This window comes from Hermetia illucens, chromosome 1 (genome assembly GCF_905115235.1).
Source record: "Hermetia illucens chromosome 1, iHerIll2.2.curated.20191125, whole genome shotgun sequence".
Classification (NCBI taxonomy): domain Eukaryota; kingdom Metazoa; phylum Arthropoda; class Insecta; order Diptera; family Stratiomyidae; genus Hermetia; species Hermetia illucens.
In genome coordinates, this window is record NC_051849.1 from 19,847,719 (window position 1) to 19,869,561 (window position 21,843).

At 44.8% G+C, this 21,843-nt stretch overlaps 1 protein-coding gene across 2 annotated transcripts in view; it reads right to left on the reverse strand.

Moving 5' to 3' along the window:
* Positions 1–2,783: 2,783 nt before the first annotated feature.
* Positions 2,784–21,843, reverse strand: part of LOC119653021 (membralin) — a 251,628-nt gene continuing 232,568 nt past the window's right edge. For both annotated transcript variants that reach the window (XM_038057468.1, XM_038057464.1), the window contains 2 exons: positions 9,800–10,340; positions 2,784–4,459 (listed from right to left, as the gene is read on the reverse strand). In XM_038057468.1, the coding sequence (XP_037913396.1) occupies positions 3,684–4,459; positions 9,800–10,340 (1,317 nt within the window). In that variant the 3' untranslated portion in view covers positions 2,784–3,683. The remainder of the gene's footprint in view (positions 4,460–9,799; positions 10,341–21,843) is intronic.

Sequence of the window (21,843 nt, forward strand, 5' to 3'; positions counted from 1 at the left end):
GAGTCCTGGCCTACGCCATCGCTCCATCTTAGTCAGGGTCTGCCTCGTCTTCTTTTTCTACCATATATATATTGCCCTTAAAGACTTTCCGGGCTGGATCAACCTCATCCATACGGATTAAGTGACCCGCCCACCGTAACCTATTGAGCCGGATTTTATCCATATCCGGACGGTCATGGTATCGCTCATAGATTTCGCCATTGTGTAGGCTACGGAATCGTCCATCCTCATGTAGGGGGCCAAAAATTCTTCGGAGGATTCTTCTCTCGAACGCGGCCAAGAGTTCGCAACGTTTCGAGCGTCAGTCTTTGTAAGCTGAAATAGGCTCTGTTGGCTGACAACAACCGTGCGCGGATTTCATCATCGTAGTTGTTATCGGTTGTGATTTTCGACCCTAGATAGGAGAAATTGTCAAGGGTCTCAAAGTTGTATTCTCCTATCCTTATTCTTCTTCGTGTTTGTGTTTGACCAGTGCGGTTTGATGTTGTTGGTTGATTCGTCTTCGGTGCTGACGTTGCCACCATATATTTTGTCTTGCCTTCATTAATGTGCAGCCCAAGATCTCGCGCCAATCGCCGCCTGATCGATCTGGATGAAGGCAGTTTGTACGTCTCGGGTGGTTGTTCCCATGATGTCGATATCGTCAGCATAGGCCAGTAGTTGGGTGGACTTAAAGAGGATCGTACCTCTTGCATTTACCTCAGCATCACGGATCACTTTCTCGAGGGCCAGGTTAAAGAGGACGCATGATAGAACATCCCCTTGTCGTAGACCGTTGTTGATGTTGAATGGTTTTGAGAGTGATCCTGCTGCTTTTATCTGGCCTCGCACATTGGTCAGGGTCAGCTTAGTCAGTCTTATTAATTTCGTCGGGATACCGAATTCTCTCATGGCCGTGCACAGTTTTACTCTGGCTATGCTATCATAGGCGGTTTTAAAGTCGATGTTCCAACTGATGTCCATATTCCAACAATTTTTCCATCGCTTGCCGCAGAGAGAAAATCTGATCTGTTGCTAATTTGCCTAGAGTGAAGTCTCTTTGGTATGGGCCAATGATGTTCTGGGAGCATGGGGCTATCCGGCCTAGCAAGATAGCGGAGAATATCTTATAGATGGTATTCAGCAATGTGGTACCTCTATAATTGCTGCACTGTGTGATATCTCCGTTTTTATGTATGAGACAGATAATGCCTCGTTGGCAATCGTCAGGCATTGATTCGCTGTCTCATACCAATTCGGCTGTAATTCCATCGGCTCCTGGCAACTTATGATTTTTAAGCCGATGAATTGCACGGACTGTTTCTCCTAAACTTGGTGGTGGCAGTATTTGTCCGTCGTCTTCAGTTGGCGGGACCTCCAACTCACCGATGTTCTGGTTGTTCAGTAGCTCATCAAAGTACTCAACCCATCACTCCAATATGCCCATTCTCTCGGAAATCAGATTTCCCTCTTTGTCTCGGCAGGATGAGCATCTAGGTGTGTAAGGCTTCATCATATAAAGTATAAGCAGGAATAAATTGCAATTTTAAGAGTCATAATTGCACAATAAATAGTACATTAAAACATTGAAGGGATAAGGGGATTTTCATATAATTGAGGAACAGATTTACTTGTAAAACAATTAGTGTATATACAGATGAATGCGTAGTAATTGGATGCGATAGCGGAGGATGGGTAAGATCCACCGAATGCGAGACTGCATCGACAAACAATTGGTGTGCACCTCTCAATCGCCAAAACACATTAATAAAATGATCAGAGTGCATAGCAGGCAGCGAAAAGCCATCATGGGCTGGCATAAAACATACAGCCAGCCTCAGCCATGCACCCAGCAGCTAAAAGAAGACACCAAAAAGCTGTCAGAATGCAGCGTATACTAGCGAAAAGTTGTTGAATGGACAATCACATCGACGAAATGATAAAAGTGCACCAGATAACATATATATGTAGTGCACTAGATAATAATGATGTGCCCCAGATAATAATGGTAGTGCACCAAGTAACAAGTCAGAGGCCAACATACCAACATCAAACGCGCACCATGAACAATCCAAGTGCACAAAAACCATCGCCACAATGTACCTGGCAAATTGTAGTGCACTAAAATTTACCGCCATGTTGCCCTCTATGGTTCTGAGTGTTGGCCGACTATGAAAGATAATGTACGGCGTCTTGCGGTAATGGAGACGAAGGTGTTGCGTTGGACTAGTGGCGTGACACGTTTTGATCACATCCGAAGTGAGGATATCCGCAATCGATATGGGATTGCACCGATCGTGGAAATATTGCGAGAGAGGCGCCTTCGATGGTATGGTCACGCAATTCGTGCTAACCAGAATTCACTTGACAAGATTGGTCTGAACATTGAAGTCGATGGTAAGCGACCAAAAGGCCGGCCGAAACAACGGTGACTTGATACGCTGGTTGGGGATTTAAAAGCCCCGAGATCGCACCCAGAGCAGGCATTCGATAGAGCCAAATGGGGAAACCGATTACGACGAGCCGACCCCGCTTGTGAACGGGAAAAAGGCTGAAGAAAAAGAAGAAGTAGAGCTGTTGGGGTTGGTTCAGCAGGCGTTTCCCAGGTTTTATGCTCCATCATGGGTACCAATCCAAGTTTCGCCCTGGGACTTATATTACCCTTTGACCGCCATACTGATTGCTTAGCCTAAAAACGGTGGCCCGTGCACTAAACATATATTGTGAGTGATTCCTTAACTTACAGGAGGAGAACCATAGTTTGAATACCTTTGATGGCCGCTTGGATAAAGTAAAATGCCGTGTCCTTATAGAATGCACTTTATTCTCTTCATTTACATTTACATATTTTTTTCATTTCTTTTTCCATTGAAAATAATTCTAGTATATATAACGTTTCTCTTACGCTTAAACCACAAAGCGTTTTGAATTCTTCTCGTAAATCCACATTTCATTATTATATCAAAATAAAACTTAAAAATTTTGGGAAAATTCACTAGAAACTTACCGAGTAAAGTACATACATCTGCATATGAATATAATAAACACAAAAGAAAATTGCAAAATCAAATTATTCATAATCAATCCTAGTAAAAAATTAACTACCGCGTAGTATCATAATAATTTAAAAGCTCAGCGGCAAACTGTAAAAAATCACATTGCTTAGCGTGTGTTCTTCCGATCTGTTCGGTTGAACAGGATCGCGATTGGATCGTTTAGTTTAAATTCCTGTTTACGACGTATTGCATTGATACTTTCCTTCGTGTCCTTTACCCATTCGACTTGATTCCATTGCTCCACACGCTACACCCACACATAATATGACAGTACAGATCCCGAAACAGAAATATTGTCCTTCGATAGAGAGATTTCATCGAAGGAGTTTGATAGAGTTCATAAAACAAGCCTTGAGTAATGCGGCCAACGGACTAGGACACAGATGAATTATTGGATGAAGTCAACTTTTTCTTGGACTCGTCGCAGCTAATATTTAGTACGTGCAGATACTACTTGAGGATATTGTTAGCCGCCGTGTCTGTTTTTAAAGAGGAGATGAAAGAAGGGAGGAAAGGTGAAGAGAACCGAAAGTTAGATAGAAACCAAAAAGGAAGGGACGAATCAGATCTAAACACCACAAACTGTGCCCTAACAAGGGAGTTCTGAAGAAAATCAGGCATACAAAATAGTCTTCATGTTCTCTAAGTCTATTTACTGCTTTGGTGCAGTTCATCCTGTGTCTGAAGAGCAGGTGGATCTGTTGTAGTGGCTAATTGTCCTATCGAACTTGGGCTGGGACTCATTTCCTTACTCGTTCCACTTGCATGCAAACTAGGGAAATGACTTTGCCCAACAAAACTACTGCTGTTGGCCTTAGTATCGCCCGACGGTCCCAAGGACGATGAGGGCCTCTCCTTGCAATCTACGTTCAACATCTCAAGTGACTGTTGCACTTCGCTTTTGGGAGTGAAGTTATCGATGGCAATTTTTGGTCTGTTATTTGCATTGTTTGCTATGTAGCTCATGGTCCCCGTGTTATAACTATCACCTGAAGCTTTTATGACGACTTCAGGACGTTCGGTGTGCTGGTGTTTTAAAGAGGAGGCCGCATCCTGAGTGTTCCCTCCAATGTTTGTTGATTCAGTTTCAACCGCAGGATTAGCGGAAGTTGCATTCTTGCCATCAAAACAGCTTTGGGAGAATTGAGAATGAAGTCGTTCAGTATCGGATGGCATCAGTGTAATTTGCTCTTGTTCGGATGTGGAAACGCCTAGTAAAGTGTCTGCAGAAACTTTTGGTTTGCCTTCATTCCCCGACTGGATTATGTCCGATTCCTTCCCGGCCCTAGCCAGGGACTTTTCGTCTGTTATATTGCTTTCAGCAGTATCATTTCCGTTGTTTACTTCATTTCGACCTTCCGTTCGGGGATTTTCTGTGAGGTTGCCATTTTCACCTGTAATCATATCGTTTCGTTCGTCAGCGTCTGAAATGAAAGGAATTTTAAGTTAATGGGAATTTAGCCTTTAAACTTTTCGAATTAAACGTAAACATTGTATACTATGTAAGCAAAGTACTGTAGAGTAGTTGGGGTAAATATAAAAAGTAAAAAAGTCGGGAAATCGGTAGCTGGACGATTCAGGTATGAAAGGTTTTGTGTATTTCTTAGTACGTAGCACGTAATGGTAGGTAGGTATTAGTGGTCGCTCCGAGGAGTCCAATTAGCGCTTTGGTGCGCCGTTTTGATGCCACAAACTCCTAAAACCGTGACTGTTGTTATGGGAGCAGGGAGGCAGAGTCCAGCCGGCTCGGATCTTCAGAGCCAGCCCGTAGCATTCACGAAGGAAAGCAGCTCTCCGACCCTGCAGCTAGAAATCTCTCTGAGGTCCCCAAAGAACGGTTTACCCAGTGTCCGCAGCCTGACTCTAGCCAGAGCACGTAATATATCCATATATAATATTATGTGAGAGTATCCACTTTCGGGTGATATTGACATTCATAGTCTTCACTTTTCAAAGAAGCAACAAGTTTGCCTTCATACAGATCGAGCAGGCGGTAATTTGCGCGAGATCTTGGGCTGGACATCAATGAAGGCAAGACAAAGTATATGGTGGCAACGTCAGCACCGAAAACCAACCAATCAACAACATCGAACCGCACTGGTCAAACGGGAAGAATAAGGATAGAAGAATACAACTTTGAGACCGTTGATAATTTCTCCTATCTAGGGCCGAAAATCACAACCGATAACAGCTATGATGATGAAATCCGCGCACAGTTGTTGTCAGCCAACAGAGCCTATTTCAGCTTACAAAAACTGTTCCGCTCGAAACGTCTCACCATAGGGTCAAAGCTCTTACTGTAGAAGACAATGATCTTGCCAGTCCTCATGTATTCCTCGGAAACTTGGGTTCTTAGCAAGAAGAATTGCGAACTCCTGGCCGCGTTCGCGACAAGAACCCTCCGAAGAATTTTTGGCCCCCTACATGAGGATGGACGATTCCGTAGCCTACATAACGACGAAATCTATGAGCGATACCATGATCGTCAGGTTGTGGATAAAATCCGGCTCAATAGGTTATGGTGGGCGGGTCACTTAATCCGTATGGATGAGGATGATCTTGCCCGGAAAGTCTATAAGGGCAATATCTATGAAAGAAAAAGAAGACCAGGCAGACCCTGCCTAAGATGGAGCGATGGCATAGGTCAGGACGCCAGACAGCTTTTAGGGATGAGAATGGCCCCCTTAAATAAATGATCAATTTCGACCCCCCGAACTCCTCGCCTTTTCAACACAGTCCCCGACCAGTTTCGGAAAGTACTAACCTAAAAATTTACATCCCCCTTTTGCATGTCCCTTTAAATTCGACGTAACAGGATGTAACTTGCTGCTTGCGTGAGCGTTCACAGTTCCCACCTTTCTACCAAATTTGGTGTTAATCGCTTCTCCGAGAAAAATGTGTGACGGACAGACAGACAGACAGACGGACAGTCTATCTTGTGAGGAGTTGCCAGATCTCCCGTCAGGCGTGACCCCAGCTTGGGGCATACCTATTGATGTGCAAATATGTGTTCATGCACTTTTCTTTTCTGGCTCTGCATGGACTAGTGTTTGCTCAACTCTGGTCCACGGATCAAAATGGGTATGGGAAGGATACCCAGAACATAAAACCAATATGGAAGACGTGAGAAAGAGGGGACTTACGGTGCGGGAGCTCCGAACTCCAGTACTGGCGGCTTTTTGGTTGACAACTTGGCCACCGTGGCATCTAATGCTAAAAGTGTTTTAGATTTGGAAAAGGAAGTGTTTAAGCGAAGTACCACTCTGCCAAGAACACCAGTAGCAAAATCGAAAAAGGATGAATTGAAAGCAGATCACTGGACGACAAAAATAGCAACAAGACCGACCGCACATATCCAAGAGGAGCAGCAGTAGGGGGTACTCCAGGACCCATTCAGAAGAAGTTCGTCAACTTTGAGATCTCCGTCAATGCCAAACATCAAAAAAGATAAAACGGAAGGACTATTAAAAAGTAGTAATCTGGTTAGGAATCATGGAGAGCAGAGCCCTGAAGCAGAGGAATTGCCCTTCACACCGCTTAGTGCAAAAATAGTGAAGTTGTCTGAGTTCATTAAGGACAAGCACAACGTGCACCAAGCCATAAAAAATATGATGAGAGCTATTAGAGTGCTCTACAACAACTCGCAGCAGGAGGAACGAAATTCCAAGGGCAAGTAGAAATCTGTTGCCCCAACGGTGTCACGGGCGACCCAAGTGACACCTAATCATATTGCAATCAACCTGCCACCAAACAAGAGAGTGCGGGAAAGAGATGTGGATCCTCTGGGAAATCAGCAGGCTCCTAAGAGGAAAAAGGAAATACAAATAATTCCGAAAAAACGGAATTAAAAGCACCGAAGAGAGAAAGCAGGTCCCCCAAGTGCGAGCTACGACAATCGATCCGACAAAATCCAAAGGGAATGAAAACGGTGGATGGACCAAGATAGTTAAGAAAAAGGCGAAGAAAAAGGCAAAAGTGAGAATTCGCCCAAAAGCAATTGTAATCTCCAGCAATGGAAGTTTGTCCTACGCGGAGATACCGAAAAGGTCAAAGCTGACCCCGACCTAAAAGATCTAGGCAGAAATTCAGCAAGATTCGAAGGACCCAAAAGGGTGACCTCATGTTTGAACTGAAAAAGCTTGGGGGAAACTGATGGCTTCCGAACTCAGGTTAAGAACTCATTTGGGGAGAATGTTACAGTACGGACCCAAAAACATGAGATCTATATACAGTGCAAGGATCTCGATGAAATGACATCCAGAGGAGAAATTTGCACTGCCTTGATGGAACAGTTCAAGTTGGAGGAACTTGCCGAAGAGTCCATTGTGAGTTTGCGGAAAGCCTATGGCAGTATTCAAACGGCAGTACGATACAAGGCAGTTATGGCATCAATCAAGGGTAAGCGTTCACCGCCGATCACCATCCCTGATTTGCTGCGGGATATCATTAGCACTCTCTTCCCACAAGTCTCAAGTGAACCGAACCTACCCACTGTTCAGATAGACCCTGATGAAATTCCCGAGGTAACTATTGAAGAAGCTGTGGCAGCCGCGAAAAAGATTGCCGAAAATAAAGCCCCAGGTTAAGACGGCATTCTGAATAAAGCACTAACAGTGGGCGTCGAAACAGTTCCAAGGTGGTTCGCTGGAATATTTACGACGTGCCGCATAGATGGGATTTTCCCGGAAGAGTGGAGGAAACAGAAGCTTGTGCTAATCCCGAAACCAAATAAACCTTTGGGTGACCCTCCGTCTTATAGACCTATATGCCTTCTAAATGACATCGGCAAACTTTTCGAACGGGTCATCTTCAATAGGCTTGTACCAATCACAGAAAAGGAGGGTGGTCTCTCAGACAGGTAGTTCGGATTCTGAAGGGCAGGATCTACTGTTAATGCCATCAACACGGCGAGGGAAATTGCGGAAAAGGCAATGGAGGCCGATAAATCTTGCGCGGTAGTTACTCTCGACGTGAAGAATGCCTTTAATACGGCAAAATGGAGTAGAATAATTGCGGCTTTAGCGAAATTGGGCGCTCCTAAATACCTGGTGCGCATAGTCATGGAATTTCTCCGGGAAAGGATATTGTGTTACGATTCGGACGATGGACCTCAGATGTATACAGCAACATGCGGGGTTCCACAAGGATCAGTCCTCGGTCCTCTCCTGTGGATAATAATGTAAGACGGAATTTTTAAGTTGCAACTACCCAAAGGAGTGACAATTATTAGCTTCGAGGTACTCACAAACGAGGCAATTTTGAAATCTGGTCTTAGCTGGAGGAGGCTGGTCTGTCAAACCTTCCGGAGTGGTTACATTGTTGGCAAGAATGTTACCAAATATAGGTGGTCCTAGATAAAGCCGTCGGCTCCTGATCTCGAGAGCTGTCAGCTCCATCTTGCTTTATGCAGCTCCAGTCTGGGCACCGTCTTTGAAGTTAGAAGCAAACAGAAGAAAAATCGCAGCCCCATATCGATTGAGTGCATTGCGAACGTCGTGCGCTTACCGTACAACTTCAGAAGACGCAGCTTGTGTGATTGCAGGCATGATTCCTACCGACATCTTGGCGAACGAGGGACATCATATGCAATCGGCGAGTCCTATACCTATCGTCGGCAATTGGCACTAAGTGAATCTATTCTGGAATGTCATGATTCATCTAAAGGACGTTGGACACACAAGATTATTCCAGATGTCTCTAAATGGATCAAACCAAGGCACGGTGAGGTTAGTTACCACCTAGCTCAATTCCTAAGCGGACATGGAGGGTACCGTGCATACCTTTATCACTTAGGGCGTGACGACTCCCCGTATTGCGCAACATGCGTGATGATTCCGGAGGATACGGAGCATGTTGCTTTTTAACTGCCCGCGGTTCGCCGCAGACAGAGCGGAGGCAGAAATTCACGCAGGGGCACGGTTGACACCCGAGAATATCGTGGACCACATGCTAGCCTCTGAACATCTTGGAGGACGGTGGAAAAATTAATGAAGGCGATCCGCAGTCTGCTGAAGAGGGCGGAGCTTCGGAGGAAAGTTAAAAATAACGACAGGAGCCGCAGTTCATAACTGATCCTGCCCCGCGAGGTAAGCGAGCGAGGAGGTGGTTTTAGTGAGTAAAAGTCTCACATAACCGTATGGCAGGAGCCAGCGGTAGGTTTTGCACCTTTCCACCTTCCAACGTATAAAAAAAAAGACAGACAGACCGACAGACAGCAAAACGATTTTAATAAAGTTTTGTTTTACACAAAACCTTAAAAAAGAACTGAATTGTGGTGCATTGCAAGTCGACTATTTACCATGGCCCCAGTGCAACGTTATGCTCACTGGTGATGGTTATTCGCCTCCCTAATAGGGGTGCATTTTTCAGATACTGAAAGACGCGCTAATCGAAAGATTTCCGCAAGGATCTTTGACTCTTCATTCGTGCTTCCTAAAATAATTCATGATCCATATGAGACTGAAGACGTATAAGTGAAAACACGACATTTTCTTGTAGTGTTTAGTCTATTAATCCAGGCAGGAATGGAGAGCAATGAAATAGGGGCCAGGACATCAAAAATAGCACAAAATTGTGAGATCCGTAGTCGAACTTCAGAGTCGCTATCGCATTTCTGGGAGATAGGTTCCAGAAATTGCCCATGGAACTTTCCGGTAAACGCGAGTTCACGTCTTTCATAACAACGGGCGCCCAGAAGCAGTAACAATAATTAAGTAAATCCCAGTCACTCTGGATTTTTTTTCCTTGTTTCGGCAAAAACTTACTGTTGGCTGATATCGTACTCCCACTGCCACCATCACCCCCACTCCCCGTTGTGTTTGTATTATTCGATTGTCCTGTAGCCGATGCTGATACCGATGGAGCTGTCGATTGTGATGTTGGCGTTACATAATTCGAAGGATTAATTTGGATTGAGTCTAAATTGATGCGCCGCAGGTTGCCAATGTTGACGACACGAATGGGGACTGGCGCCATCCAGCCCATTCCGTACATGAATCGTCTCATTGTAGTCAGGATAATGTCGCCACGGCGCTCCATCAGTGGACGGATAAACTCTGTCAAGTTGTTGTTGTTGCCGCCGTGAGGCCTTTGAGTTGGGGGTGGATTGCCGGTGCCATCACCCCCGTTTCCACCTCCAGTTCCATTGTCGCCGGCCAGACTTCCTCTTCCGTTCGCAGCCTGTTGCTGAGCGGCTGCCGCCGCCACGGCATTTTGTTGACGAGAGTGCAAAAGGACTTGTTGCAAATGTGCTTGTTGAATGATGACGGGCAACTCGTAATGGTGGAAAAAGTAGAACATTGAGTGCTGTTGAAGAGAGTAAAAAGAAACAAACAAAATACATAAAAAACGTTGAAATTTTTGGAGGCTTTATAGAGTGGATTATACTTAGGGTCGAAGATTATTATATTCCCCTACAGCCATTGACTTTGAAAGCACAGAAATGGAAAAACAAACGCCAGGATATTTTACGAGCCAAGGGCTTTCCCTGCGAAGCAATTCATTTGGAGTGGTATTTATAGGGATGTTCTGTTGTTTAGAAGGTTAGAAAAACATGCCTTAAATCTCTTGGATAAGGTTTCGACGGAATGAAGCTAATTAGTGCGGAAGGCAGAGTCATTTTTCATCAGAGTGTCGTTCGATTTGGATAGGCAAAATCTGGATGATGTTTATGCCTAGGGTCTTCATTGAGAATTTGAAAGATGTTTAGGCGCCCGGTGGGCGATCCGTTCGAATGTAAATGATGCAAGTTGTGCACGTGCGGCATTACGAACACTTTTTTCAGATAAATATTTATCGTATGCCCAGCATTGATGAAGCTCCCTGATTTCAGTTGTTCCCGCAGTAGGGGTCTTTGTGCTTCAAAAAAATCGAATTCGCGGAGGAAACAATGTTAGTGTTTCTTTTTCTAAAACGTTTAGGAGAAAAAGCTCACCACATTCCCGCACGGAGTAAAACTAACCTATGAAGTCACGTGGTTTGGCGACTATATCTACTTTCCAGGATGGGTAGCAGGACAGGACAGGATAGGGTAAGTGAATGCATTTACACACAGAGTGTTGAACTCCCGCAACGATACGTCGTCGGACTACCAACTAAACTCCTCCCCATCGTCAGAGAGCTAGCCTGGAACGGTTTGTCATATTACTTCGGGATAGCCTTCGAACTGTCCCGCCTTGCGTAGCCTTAAAACCTGAGAATTCCTTTCACCAACAGGAGGTGAGAGTAGAAACGGAACTGTCAATTCAAGTAATCCCCTGCCATCCAACTGCTCCACCAGACGAGCTCAATCTTCTTTGCAACGAGAAAGGTCCGAACGTAATGGGCAACACGTCTCCACCTCTCAGCGCTCCTCAGAATCTCCTCGACAATGTTGTCTGGAGAGAGATCGCCTATACCTAAATAGAGCTGCTGACGAATCCCATCCCACCTTCCACAAGAATTAAAAAGTGTAATGGAAGTCGTCAACAACTCTATTCCAAAACAAACAACCCGGAGATCCTGCCTTTCCAATCTTGTGCAGGTAACACTGAAAACCTCCATGCTCACTTAGGAACTAATTAAGTTCCGATTCAGCCACGCACCCAAATTGCCGTTGAGCCGCGCAGTCTAGCTGCCTCAAGTTTCATTTTGCCAAGAGAGCTGCCACTCATCTAGGGTGCGTTGCCGTCCTTCACGAGTAACCAACACCCATGGCTCTTCCTCCTTGCGCTTATATATGGCTTGACGATCCTTAGCAAGAAGGATAACGGGGATCACTTCCGCGATTACCATCACGGTCGGTTCTGAGACAATGTGGTACGCAGACGTCACCCGCAAAGTACCCTGTCTTTGTACTTACGATATACCTCCTTGCCAAGAGCGTCAACCCATATCTCTGCACCGTACAGCAGGACAGACCGTGATGAACTCATCAGGAGACACGCCTGCTAGATGTAGGACCCCTAATATTTGCCATTAGCCTACTTAATGCCGAAACTCCAGTTGCAGCCTTGTTCGCAGCTGCTTTGATTTGCCCAAAAAAGCTTATCTTTGAGTCAAGAGTCAGCCCAAGGTATTTTATCGCTGATTTTGGCTTGATTGTCGACTCGCCATACGATATAGGACGCAGGGTCAGAATTCTCAGGATCACTACTTGGGTTTTTTCCAGTACAAGATTGAAACCATAAGCAGCCATCCATCCACTTATCCGTCGCATCAATATGTCAAGTCTGCTTTACGCCTGTTCATCTGCATAACCGACCAGGTGCGACTTATATGGCATGTCGAGTTTAAGTAGGCTATCATAGGTAGCGTTCCAGAGATCCGGCCATAGGATGGATTCCTGCACTACTCCCGACGTGACCTCCATCCTCCTCTGACCCTCTAGCATTTCATAGAGTAGGGAGCGGTTTCTCAGATAGTCCCTCAATATCCGTAAGAGATAGTTCGGCACGTGGAAAGTATTGTCTAGTGTATCTAGAATGTCTTTCCATCTTACGGAATTAAAAGCGTTTCTGACGTCAAGAGTTACGAGCAGCACCACCCGTCGAGTTCGGCGGCTATGTGCCTCCGCTTGTCGAAAGGCATCCACGTATTGCATGACTCCATTAACTGTGGTTCTCCCTGCTCTAAAACCGAACTGCCGTGGAGATAAGTCGCCGGCAGCGCGTATGGCGAGTCTACTTTTGCCAGTATCAGGCATGCAAAGTGGGCGGTATGAAGACGGGAACTCAGAGTCGCCTTTCCCTTTACTGATCAGCGCAAGCCTCGCCACCTTCCAACGAAAAGGGAAAATACCCTCTTTCAGGCAAGCGCTGAATGTGCCGAGCAGTAAGGCTGGCCGATGCTGGAATACCAGTTTGTATACCTCTGCTGGAATACCATCGGCTCCTGGCGTCTTCTTGCTTTTCATGGAAAGGAATGCCTGTTCCATCTGCTGAGCCTTAAGTGAATAAGATTTCCACAGCGCCCCGAGTTTTCGGGTTACCAGTTTGTATTCGTCGGCCGGATCTTGCCAGCAGCGAGCTTTGCTCCTGTTTATTGCGCTGCGGAGTCTCCTTTTCGCTGATCTGTACTCTGTCATTATGATATATGCCTCCTCCCGGTCGTTTAGACGTAGTGTTAAGCGATGGAGTCTGTGACACTCTTTCCGGAGCTCTGTAATTTCCTTCGTCCACCAATACATAGAAGGTTTGCCACGTCTCGATACCCTCGTGGGCAGGTTCATAACTGAATTTACGACAGTGTCAGCTGCAGCTCCACTACCGCCAGGAGTACCCGAGGGTTACTGTCAACCAATTCGAAGGCAATGTATTGATGGTGGCTTGCCGAGAAATCGTTCAGAACTCGCCACCCGTCCACCAGCGACACCAATGGCTCCGACGCGAATGTTATGTCTGGAATGCTTCCCTCATAGCTTGCGCGCCGGAACGTTGAAGTGGATCCGGTGTTTAAAACTACCAGTCCTGTTTTCGCTGCATTTCGAGAATTCGTTTCCCTCTGAAGTCTGAGTGCCTTGGCATTGAAGTCACCTCCGTCCAGAATTCGCCCATCCGTGCCCAAGATAGCGTCCTCCAAAGCATCAAACCTGCGTCGAAAGTCCGGTATCATCTCATTCGACATAAGATAGACACTGAAAAATGTTATCCCTAAACACCGAATCCAGACAAAGCCGTCCCCTCGGCTTTGGGCAAGCACCCTAAGGAGGATGCCGTTCCAGATCCATATGGCAGCAGTACCTGGTATGTCAGGGTGTCATGAAACAGGGTCCTTGTTTCCGTACTGCTCACTGATGAATATTAAATCAGCTTTGGTCTCCGCAGCGAACTGCGCTAGCAACTCGTGAGCGGTTGCACTCCGGTGCATATTGATTTGTAGGGTGCGAATCATGTTGAACGCATCCTAACTTTTTCCAGTTCTTCTCTGAAAACTGGACATCGCCCCGCTTCCTTTGATTCCAAGGCAGTGCAGGAGAAACCAGAGAGGCAGGTGTGACAACCAATTCTCTAGGGACTTACTCGGTTTGTACTTCTAGCATGAACTTAAGGGGGTGTTCAGGTAAAATAAAATATGCTAATATGCTATTATTCACTTTATATGGGGAAATATTGAAATGGGATTTATGTTGAGGCCTAGATTTTGCGTAGATGGATTACTGTGCAATTTTTTTCAGATTTTTCGGTTGGACAGTTTCTGAGAAGGAGACCTGTTATCATCAGAGATAATACCATTTCCAAAAATTGCTAAGTGAGCGCTCTCACCTAATATCCCACATGGTCATCTCTTGTAAAAAAAGATTATTCATTCCCCTATCGCATAAATTCAAAATAAAATTATGTCACTTGTGCTTCATAAATTACATATTCACACCAAATTTCGTGGCAATAACTCCAGCCGTTTCGGGTGACAGACAGACAGACATTGAATTCATTTTACTAAGGTTTAGCTCCATACAATATCTTAAAAAGAAGCGACCAGTTTCCTCGACGCTGGAAACTGGAGAGGTATTCGGAATTTCCAAGCAGCAAATCGCCAATGTAGCATTTCCGAAAAATCACCGAGAAAATGCACAGCTTGCCATCCGCACTGCTCTCAAGTGCTTTCGCAATTTGATCGAGGGCCGTTCACTTCGACTTAAGGCTGACTACAAGCCGCTCACTTTCGCCTTTCGACACAAATCCTCGAAACCATCCCTCCGACAGCAAGTCGCAGGTGAAAACGCACTTTCACGCCAGCAAATAGTGGAGCTCCACTTAGGTGTTCTGTCAGCATACGTGCCGCTATAACCAGGCTTGGGAAGATATGGGAGGAAAGGGGGCTCTTTGGATAATTAAGTCAAAATTGGCGCATCACGCCAGGTGGAAATGCAATGGACGCGAAGTTGAAAATGGGCAAAAACATATAAAAAAATATTGGTTCAATAGCGTGACCTGAAAACTAGAGGCGCGAGTACCAGGATCGAGGGAAGCTCCATGATGGATAATATCCCTAGTCAATGTCTTTCCAGCCCTTTGCGAGGCCCAGCCTTTGGGGTTCTCATACTGCCAAACAAGCCACAGATAGTCCCTTGCAAACCAAACAAAGGGAGACGGGGTCCTCGTTGAATTAGGCCCAAAGACAGCAAATAAGAGTAGGTTCTGCGAGGCAATCAAGGGGCTATTGGGAGAAAAGGCTACATGTCAGAGCCTTCTCTCTCAGTAGCCGTCCGCCACAGAGCTCGTGTTTTCTCTGAAAATCCGAAATCTTGACTATTTCACGCAAAAGGTCGATGTAGAGGAGTCAATCAAGGATGAGTGTCCAGACGTAATCAATGCCCGAACAGCGTGGAAGAACTGGGTGGGTAGAATGCGGATAGCCTCCACCAAGTGTTACAGGTTGTTAAGCCGACCCCGCTTGTGAACGGGACAAAGGCTGAAGAAAAAGAAGAAGTGTTACAGGTTGTTAGACACAATGGCCGAGCTGAGAAAGGCTTACAAGCGGCTAACATGATCTGCATCCTATAAATCTACATGTACTGGAGTGCATTCGTTTACGACATGCTAGTGCAGTTTGCTGCGGAGGTAAAAGCTCACTTAGTGCTATTCAGTGAACAGTACCAGAACAAGGTTTCAACTTCATGACATCTTGGTTTATCAGGTACCGCTGCCATTTGGGTTTGAGGTGACACCCGGCTTCGGGTTCTTGGCCAAGGCAGGGGGTGGGGGGGTGTGTGTGAGTTAGTTTGTGTGGATTTAGAGATGACGGTTCTTTGCGTTTATCATTACATCGATGCCGGGTATTGGGCGCAAGCATGATTACCTGGAAGACGTTTTGTGTAAGGAAGGACGAATTTAGGTAGGCAGTAACTTCAATCGTAGGGCGCTTGAATGGGATATGCCTCACCCAGACGCCAAAGGGAAACGGCGGCGAGAACCAGGCTTGTGCAACAGCTTTAAACTATAGGTCCACGACAACGGTGCGGCGCTTCGGTTAAAGCATCTCCAACGTATCATTCGGCTCCGAATCACTGGTGCCGTCAGTGGACGGATGGAGAGCTCTGGAAGATTTCGCCGCAAGTGACTACTAATCCAGTACGTTCAAAGCGGTCGATGTCGTTCATTTGCGTGCACCAGTCTAGCGCTCTCCCTGCGTTTAGGACATCGCGAAGGTGAGCATTGAGAGATTCATCGAAGCTCTTGTCACTTTTGGGGGTCGATTGCGTGATAAACAAAAGTAAAGCTCGCTGCTAACAGGACCTAGTCGACTAGATGAATGGGGTTAAAAACCTGTCACTCGGAAAGTCGCGACTATGCGGAAATCCTGCTCATTCCCTAAACATTCGGTACAGTTGATGACAATAGTGCAGATCTCGAAAGAAGTATATAAACTGGTGTTCGACCAATGGCCAGACTTATGTTTAGCACATTCAACGACTGGCTGTGGGAAAGCATTTTTCCGTACCGCTGGAAGGCGATGTGGCACTATGCGTGTATAATTTTCACGGCCGGGAAAGTGATCGAAAAGCTCATTAGGAATAGACGTAACACGTGCTGCCGGGGATTTACTTCCAAGGGAGTTCAGCTTTAGACCAGGGAGATTCTCCAGTTATGGAGGTCGTGAATGCAGTTTATCGAGCAGAGGTATATCTTAAGGGGTAGTGCATTTCGTAACGCTTGATATCAGAATTAAGCGCATCAATTCTGTACTTGGACTAATATGCTGGGCACACCACGTATCGAACTATCTTTTAGGAATATTGAGAATTTATGTGAAAGATCGCTCCCTGTTTTATGAAACGCTAGGGGGCCAGAGGAGAATGGAGATCACGTCGGGGGTAGCACAGGGATCCATTTGGACTTCTGAAAAACATTCTATCATAGTCTACTAAAACCTCGACATGCCAAAAGACACTTATTGCCGGACGTACTGTTCGACAGGCGCAAAATAGACTTAGCATATAGATGCGAAAAAGACCGAAAACGGTCATCTTGGCAAAGAAGACAATCCCGACCCTAAGAGACGTAAATCCATCTATAAGCGCATAGAGAAGACTCAAGCGGATGATTGATCGTGAAGGACAGTCTTAATGCTTTAAATAAGTGGAAAATTTCAACGTAAAATGGATCAAGAGGCAGGCGGGCTGCGCGGATTTCAGATCGGTAGATGGAACCCAGATCAGATTGACTATTTCCTTAACCAGCTTCTAACTAGGCACTGAGGTTTTCTGTCTTCTCTAAACAAGATTGGGAAGGCAAGATTTCCTGACTGCGTGTTCTGCAACAGAGTGGTGAACGACGCCAATCACAACTTTTTCTCTTGTGGAAGGTGGGATGGAATTCGTCAATAACTTTGTGCAAGTACGAGAGGGGCCTCTTCAGACAACACTAGAAGCTAAGGAGCGGTGGCAAATGAAACTGTGTTGCGCAAAACGTTCGAATTCTTTTTGTTACGAAGAAGATTGAGTTCGACCGATGGAGCGACCGGATGGGAAGAGGTTCCTCGAACTAACAATTCCCTTCCTCCTCTCCCCTCCAGTTGGAGAAAGAATTTCCCTGACTTGAGAGCGGGAAGGCTAGCATGAAAAAATGTTTCAAATGATTCCAGGCTAGTTCTCTGATGACTGGGAGGTGTTTAGTTCATAGTCCACTGAGAGTCCAGCATTCACCTATCCTACCCACAAAAAAAAAATCCTCAGTCCATAAAAATGGAGGACACCACCTTATTTATAATGACTTAGTGGATTTCGAAATAGGCAAAAGACAATCTGAGTAAATGAAGGTCTAACCACGAGGGTAGATCTATCTCAAAAACTTAAAGAAAATAGCTAAAGAGTCATTACAAATGGAGTCCTACCTGTAACTGTATTATTTTCCGGTGGAACTTCAGGGTCAATTTTGAGATTTTCTTTAGATTTTTGGGATAACTTAGCCCTTGTGGTTGGCTTCAACTAATTCAGATGGTCTTTTGCCTACTGCGCAATCCATGGAATTTGGACGCGATAGCGGTGGCCGATCAAAGCGGACAACAATGGGTTTCGTCACACGCCACAAATGTTGATCTTTGAATTAACTACGGAACATTTGCGGCACGTGCGGTTCTTGTTCAATCAGAGAAAGATCGCGCATAAGGACCTTCCGCTGACAACATAAGGCGAAGTTGTTATAACGCTGGACACTAGTTTACGCCGGTTTTGACGCTTTGGAGACGGCGGCCTTGATTTGAAGGAAGAACGCCCAGGCCAACGAAAAAGGTTTGAAGACACCACCTTCCAAACATTATTGGACGAGGACGACTCGCAAAGTCAGCAACAACTGACAAACAAGCTTGGCGTCGACCAACACAACACTCCCATCATCCCTCTGTCCAGAAGGCAGCAAAGTAGGTGCTCCATCGACAACGAAAGGTCTCTAAGGTAGGCGACACCGTCGGTTGGAATGTTCGTAAGGTCCGATCTCCACTGTCGTCTCAAGAAAAAGAAAAATCTGGGAGAGCTATCCTTCACATGAAACCTAAAAAATTGGACTCCCTAAGAAACATGTAGATTATTTCTTTCGTTGAGAAGAGAGTATCCACATCCACGAGTAAAGCAGAACTGACTTTTGAATGATGATTTATATGTCGAGTCGAGGTCAGCCTTCAAACATACTACACGTACAAGATTACTGAAGAAGAGGATGGATCAAGTATGTCATTTCTGCATCCACCTTAAAGGTAAATGATTCAAAACCTTCAAATCACACTAAATGACGCGAACAAGGAAGCATACCGAAGCAGGAAATTCCTTTCAAAAGGAAAATAATAAAAATGACCGACGCCTCGTTGAAATCATTTCTAGTAGGACTTTAGCAAGGGTTTTAATTTGGATATTTTTAAGGGTCGCTTCCATTATGCACTCATTCAGGAAAGAAGCGCGCCTAGTATTCTCAATATCCAATTCAATAAAAACTCTGAAGAATTGTTGGTCTCAGGTGCTTACGGTTTCAATAAAAGTGACGAAAATAGGATACTATCTCGAGAAAGTATTATTATCTTCCAAGGAAGCACCATTCATATGAAAACAGGATACATTACCTTCGGTGCTATATTTAAAGGCAGCAACGAAATAATTGAGGAATTGTCAGGACAGGGCCTAAATGAATGCGGAAGGATTCTTACTTTCAAGCGTGAAGTTATTCAATACTCCGTTAGCAGGTTACGCCACAGTTTGCCTGATGTCAATCATGCGATTAGCAAACTTATTTACGTAACCTACAACTAGTGCATGGCCCAAATGTTGCGCACAAAATAGTCCTTTCTGTTACTCTTAACAGGAATGCGGACACACAAATGAGATTCAGCTTGCTCGTAAACGATCCTTTGTTTTAATCGTCTCCATTATTCCCCAATTACATAAATCATCATCGCAAAGTACACTCAACTCTATTACTTCGATGCCATTCTATCATGGTAAGAGTTAGAGCCGAAGGACCCGTACATAACAGCACAAGTAGTTGTAGTAAGATATGTAAGGACATTCTCTTCATTTCAAAATATGGAGAAAGGAAAACGAAATGGAGGACAGGCCAAAGGATGGGGAACCCAATGAGAAAAAAGGATCACACAAACTGGGGCTATGTTCCTCTCCTGGTGTAAGTTTTGTTCAGAGTCACGTGACTTAAATTATGATATCACGTGATTTATTGCTAGAATTTCAATACACGTGATAAGGAAAATTTCAGTAACAGGAGCCCAACGAAATTTTCTGGTGTGTCTCTATAATACCGTGAAATTGTGTTTATGCATTGTGTATTAGTGAAATGTTATGTGATGATTAAAGTCCGTAGGTTGAAATAGTTTTATGTGCAAATAAGGATATCATGTGGACTGAAAATATGACGTTGGCGTTTGATTTGATGCTTATAGCACGGGTTTGATTGGAAATCTATGTATAAAGATACAATTTTAATAAAATCAATAATTGGTTCATTTTAAGAAGGGATGGGTCGCAACTCGTGTTGCCAATAATACTGGGATCACAGAAATATGAAATATCGCCATCACCTACATAAAGCAGGTGAATGTTAGGTAGCGCTTGCATGAGTTACGATGACTTCGTGAACTAGAAACCCTGGCCTGAGTTTACGAAAACTTGAATAAAACTCCTTCCTTGAAAAGTGTTCTCACTGTTGGATTACGCTGCGTCCTTGAAATTCCTCTTTTCATCAGTCTTGCTTTGCTAGTAATTCCGATGTCGCTTGCGGCTGACAGGTTTCTGACAACATGTTGACTGTAAGGCTCCGGTCTAGAGAGAGGAGCATTACAATTATGCAGTGCTACGCACCAATGAAGATTGTTAGTATTGACATTAGCCGCAAAGTAGACCCTCATCGGATAGAAGCTAACCTTCGCTTGTGTACAGTGGGGAAGAGAGCGTCGGCCACAAAAATTCAATATCCATCCAGCCATCTGCGAAACCCGGCTGGTGTCCTGCAGAGACGGGTAGGTAGGTGATGTACGTAATACCACAAAGGTGATATCAGCTTAAACTTAAATATCACGTTATCATCACCGAACGATCCCAACAATACAACATCACAACGTCACAGCATCACAACCCAGTGATAATGGTATCACTCTTGTAATAAGTAATGTTTTACAAAGTTCGCGACTATGTAATATCACATCACAGGACACCACTAAACATCACCGCGTAAAACTGTAATGTATCACTCGGTGTACCACACCGTTCTTGGCAGTACAAGTGGCGGTTGTCGAGTGTCGATAACATAATGAAAAGTGATGTTTGTAATATTGCTTTGTAATACGATTTTTTTTAACAAAGAAATGTGATAACATTTTATCAACTAATGTGATGGTTCGCGCATCTTCAGTTTCTACGAGTGGGAAAACTTTCCTGCTGCACAAACAACACAACCTTTAGATAACCTGTCTGGGAATATTGGCGAACACTGGGCCACAATAAAAAGTACCTTTGTCTCTGGATGAAATTGCCGGGACCTGGTTGACTGCAGAAACGTGGAGGTGGATCGATGAACGTAAAGAGTTGAGAGCTCTATTGATGGCTGCAATCGGGAAAGCACCTTGCCACGGTAACAGAGCTTTACGTTACCTTAGCAAAGTGTGGAAGTGCAGTGGAGCGCACGTCATGACAAAGGAAATTATACCATTGTTAATTCTAATGTTGTGTATGTCGTTTAGACTAAACCTCACTAAGAAAGAGTTGTCCCCGCTTCTCGAAGTGCTCCTTCCTTTCCCATCAATGTGATTAAGCTGTTTCAGCCCGTGAAGTCTCCGCAGAGTTGTCATTTCCATTCATTCGTAAATCCTGGGAGACAGATCTCTCCCATTTGATGGAGGAAAGAGATGATCGTTGAAATTCCGAGAAAAGCACCCATCTTGAGTGCGATAGCGCGTGCTTCCTGTTGTCGTGAAGATATTAGCTAAACTCAATCTGTATTAAAGAACATCTCGAAAGCTTCATCGAGAAACAGAAGGCTTGTTTTTGCGAAGACTGGCCCCGGACTGATCCACCTTCGCTGTTTTTTCCAAAATTTTGAAATCTCAACATTGACATTAAATTGAGGCTGTTGCCTTTGTCCTACTATATGCGGGTAGTACATGGAAGGTGGCCATTACTATCACACAAAAGGTTCAAGCTTTTATCAATTCATGTTCGTGTCCTAAGATTGGGATACTCTGGCCCGAGACTGTAACAAATGAAGGTGTACGGGTACTATGTGTACGGGTATTATGTCAGTGAACGGGTTTATGAGAATGCGGAAGTGACAGCGGATAGGTGAGTTATTGCAAAGGATGACAACTTAATTGGCGGTTATACTATACAATGGAA